The sequence below is a fragment of the Plectropomus leopardus genome, unplaced genomic scaffold, assembly GCF_008729295.1.
Source record: "Plectropomus leopardus isolate mb unplaced genomic scaffold, YSFRI_Pleo_2.0 unplaced_scaffold18517, whole genome shotgun sequence".
Classification (NCBI taxonomy): domain Eukaryota; kingdom Metazoa; phylum Chordata; class Actinopteri; order Perciformes; family Serranidae; genus Plectropomus; species Plectropomus leopardus.
Window position 1 is genome coordinate 1 of NW_024619961.1, and position 4,907 is coordinate 4,907.

Below are 4,907 nucleotides of genomic sequence, written 5' to 3' on the forward strand. Positions count from 1 at the left end.
ATAGTATATATATTCCAGTAGTACTCCTAATGAATGATCCAGCTCCAAAGCAACAAAATCAATACACGGCAGCACGTTTTAATCGTGGCAGACCACCACCATTCCTTTCATTCCTTTTTTGGAATTTCAATTTTAATTGTAACTTATTCATTTAAAATATGGGGTAGGGCATATTAATGACCATTTACATGTAAATATGTAAGATTGTAGCCAGAGGCTAATTTCCATCTTTAGTCCCATGGCAAGTTGATGTTAAATACATAAAAACAAACTTTTCGTACATTCAGTATGAAAAGTAACAATATAGGTTGGTAATAACATAGGCTTACGCTTATTGACAAAGACAAGTATAAAATGGTACATTTTTAAATGACAATTTCTGTTCAGCATGAAGGCATGTGGGAAAACCAAAGGTTTCTTTATAAATTCAACATAACACATGGTGAGTAAATCATATGTAAATGCTCATTTTGTGGGTGAACTATACCTTTAAATGGCTAAATTAAATAGACTGGTGGGTGCTACAACACGTATGTTACTTAGTAATCTTACCTATAGAGCCAATGATGACCAGAATTGTCAGAATCCACACAAGAACTTTGGTGATGTAACGAATGACAACCATCAGGATCAGGGACAGGACTGAGAAACAAAAACACAGTGCATCGTATTAGAACATAAAATACTACTAACACGAAAAATGTTATATCCTGAAAAGTGCTCATTTAATAATTCATTAATTGTAAGGTTTGATAAAATATCGCTTTATCTTAGACATAAATAAAACACACTAAACAATGCTATGTCATTAAGCTGTGGGTTTGCCATTTAAACAGTGACTCAGAAAAGCCCAGACATCCCGTGTGCACAAACTGCTCTGAATCATGTAGTCTTGTAAGTTGATGCAACCACACCACATGGATCAAATAATTGGGTTAAAAGATGTCTCAAACTGACTTGGGATCTGTGTTTTTTACAGCACCAATGGGAGGAGTTAGACCTTAAATCAGTGCCTTCGGGCTAAACTTGAGCAGATACAATGACTGTAACCACATTTCCTGTTATTTTTATGACAAAAATAGCTTGGCTTCCGAAAGTTGCCTTCCTACTGAATCCTCATGAGCAATCACGGTGGCGCAGTAGGAGCAGACAATAACAAAAACGAAAAACATACCGTTGAACAGTCATCAGATACAAATAATTAATTATTCACTTCATGCATATTGTAAGCCAGATGCAACCGTGTGTTTTACCTAAAGCCAGCACGCAGAGGCCCATGATGATCTCCTTGCTGGCCATGACCCCAGCGACGACCCGCCGCAGCACAGTGTTGTCACTGACAAATGTGATAAACGCCTGGGCGAATTCAGCATAGCAGCCGACGTCCACAGGAATACAGCGGTGGAGCAGTGGGACAGGCTTACTACAGACATTATGAAGATAAAAAAGCATGGGTTAGTTTATTTTTCACTGATAAGAGTTAAAGCAGAGGACTGTGGACCATGGCAGACTATCTATATCCACGTCTACATTATTTATTTGGTCCTGGAATGTGTATAAGTACGTTAGAGTGCACATCGTTTTGGAATTAACCACTGAAATAAATAAATAATGACTGAATGGCTGACGTGACAAAAGGCAGACTTCCTGTATTCATGATGTGGGTTTGAACTCACTGGACCAGTGATCCCTCTCCCAGAGCTCCCTAGCTCTCTGTACTGTTTCTTAAAGGAGCTGTATGCAACTTTCAGAGCATATGTATGATTAAGTCTGCACACGGTTCTCAACATCGAGGTGGCTGAGCTCGCAGGTAGCTGCTAACGATGCTAACTTAATAAACAGCGCCAACAACAAAGCTAACACTGCTAAACTGGGAAGGATGGCAACTACATTTCCACGATCACACTGTCCTGTTATCACCAGTAACTGCCATATGAGTGCTGTGAGGAGCAGCAACAAAGAGATAGCCAGTGGGACACACACACAAGGACTCACATGAACTAACACTCAAGCACTGCTGGACCATCTACCACTTTGCCATAACAAAGAACAGAAAGCTCGTATTAGAGCCAAGCAGCTATTAAGCCAACAAACATGTAAATTGCAATTCCTCTAATGGCCACTTGAGGCGGGCTCCAGAAGTGAGTCAATTCCTATAGACCCCCCCAATGTTAAAATTTTCAACTTTTGCTGCTAGACCATCTACCATAACAAAAAGCAGAGAAGCTCGGATTACCGCCAAGCAGCAATGAAGCCAACAAACAAGTGCCGCACTCACAGTTCCTCAAATCCCCATAGACCCTGATGTTGACATGCCTGACTTTACACATAAATAAACTTGTTTACAACCTGGTATAGCTCACCCGTTTAAACGCTTTTAGGGCTTAATGTTATGAATAATTAAGGATTTGGCCACTTTGAGTTACAGATAGGTGCCGTCCATTTACATGCCAACAGCACAGCAACAACGTTAGTTGGGAAACGTACCAATGATGCAACAACCCATTCAAAGAGTAAAGGCATATGCTATTAGTATGATTTTAGTTCATGAGATTTAATTGTAACATTTTGGATCTTTACAATTGGCATTTGGTTGTACAAAAGATGGATAATGGTTTCAGGCCTGTTTTTGCCGAGGAAAAATTGACATTAACTTTATCTCAGTAAACCATGGCTGCAAATGCACCTTGCTAACCTATGGCCACTTTTGGCTCCAAATTCCAAGATGGCGACAGCCAAAATGTGAGGCTTTAAAATGGGGTCAAAAAAAGAATTGGTAACATCTTGGTGGCCACATTCATCGTTTCTTTTCAGTCTATGATTACAACACACAGAGGAAGCGTGACTTCATTCTTTGCTCTGGACGCCATTACCTCCTGCATCTTTACATAGCAAACAGTTTACGACTTTATCATTGCTCTGAATGTCACACACAGCTCCTTTAATCTAAACCTAAAGCATAAACAGGATTACCTCGGGGGAACAGGGAGTTTGGGACATTTGCTGGATCTTTCTGAATGGCTCGTGTATCTTGTAGGAGTAATATCATAGGCGCAGAGATGAGATCCTACCAAGAGGAAAACCAAAAATTAGATTACATGTTCAAAATATTCAAATGTTTTCTGCAAGGAATTATAATCCAATTTATATCTCATTTATGTACAAATATCAATGAACTGAAACTCTCACTTCACACAGTGGACAGTTTCTTTCACTCACCATTATGCAGAGCAAACTGCTTCAAGTCACTGTAAGTGGTGAGTTCGGCAGCAGGACATTTGGAGACACACAGGGCGATGGACTTGATTTTCCTGTTAATCAAGTCAACGTTGCAAGGGTCTAGAAAGAAAACATACCTGACAGGGAGAAACAATTCAGGGTCATTAGCTGCTGAATATTTAGCACTATCACACCTTAAATAAACAACCAACCACAAATATAACCAGCCATTTCCATTTCCATTTGAAATAAATCTCAGTATATTTGGTTATCACTATGCCAGTTGGGACTGTTCTGTCTGGGCACAAAATGAAAGACGGTGACATTTTGGTACCCGCTCACACAGACCCTTCTTTGTAGCCCAAACGCCTTTTATGCAAAGTCTCCATGGGCAATCAGCCCATCAATAAAGCATGACCCATTGTTCCAGTAAAACTGGGCCTACAGGCTGCATGCTGATGGAAAGCTACTGCCCAAAAGGAGGAATAACATCAGAGACTTCTCACATAAATTATGACAAGACAAGAATTTGTTACAATTTTATCTGAGTGATAAAAATACACATCGACATAAATTTCTTGTAAAAACATGGGGAGAAGGCAATAAGCAACTTATAAAGAAATGGCAAAAAAATTTGCAAGAACTTGGTAAAAAGTTACAAGACAAATATCTGAAAATAGGAAAAAAAGAAGAAGAAGAAGACAAAAGAAAATGACCTTAAAAATTGCTAAAAATAAATAAATAAATAAATAAATAAATAAACAAATGTAACATAGTTCTAAAATATCATTATAAAAATGATAAATGTAGTTTTGTGGACATTTTCCCATTTTTTGAATGACAATATCTAATAATCCCCCTCATCTTATTTTCAGGTCATTTCATTTTGCTGTGATCTCTGACTCATTTTTTCTACAAAATTTCTACAAAGGGAGATATGCCCTTAAACTATGCTCTCCATTCAGATATGTGAGGATCTTAAGCAGCAGAGCTCTGTGTTCCTGATTTTCATCTAAATTAACCCTCCGACTGATGACATCTTCTTCTCTTGAATTAATGCAAATGAAGTTCCTCAACCAGACTGAACATGAGACTGTCCTGGACGTCTTCTGTCGGCAGCCTCTACAACTTTTGAGGATTTGGAATGTGTGATTTTCAGGTGAATGTAAGCGGGTCATGGTCTGGACAGCTGAACCTTATCAACTCTGTAAGCCAGAACGGGAGGCAAAGTGAAGTGTTTACAGATGCAGTAACCGGTTGTTTGCGGCAAATTAGATTAGGATTACATGATGCAATCCTTGCATGCACACAAGTAATACTGAATGCCTTCTTCTGAGCCACCAACACTAAACTACAGAGGGCGAAAGAGGTCTCAGCATTTCTGCTCTAATTTACTGAATCTATTACCAAATAAGCTGTCATTGTAGGCAGTTAAAAAACCAAAACAGAGCAAATAAAAACACTTAAGACGCAGCAGGGATTAGATACAGCATATTGTTTATATGTTAAAAAAATGAACTGACTTGTTTTCCGTCATGTCCCGGCCACTAAGAGGCACCCCCTCAATCTTCTGAGTGTTATTCTTGCCACATGTGTTACCATAACTGTCATATCCTGAGATGAGCCTGGATGCAGCTCCTGTGGCGATGGGAAAGCCACAAATACACAACTGCAGACGACACAGATAA

The 4,907-nt window shown here is 39.1% G+C and overlaps 1 protein-coding gene across 1 annotated transcript; it reads right to left on the reverse strand.

Annotated features, from left to right (window-relative positions):
- Positions 1 to 552: 552 nt before the first annotated feature.
- LOC121965080 (choline transporter-like protein 1) lies at positions 553 to 4,883 on the reverse strand (the record flags this gene model as incomplete). Its single annotated transcript, XM_042515248.1, has 5 exons — positions 4,743 to 4,883; positions 3,220 to 3,356; positions 2,974 to 3,067; positions 1,254 to 1,423; positions 553 to 642 (listed from the first exon to the last, which is right to left on the reverse strand). Coding segments are annotated over exons 1-5 (505 nt in total), but the record flags the coding sequence as incomplete, so codon positions are not given.
- Positions 4,884 to 4,907: the final 24 nt, after the last annotated feature.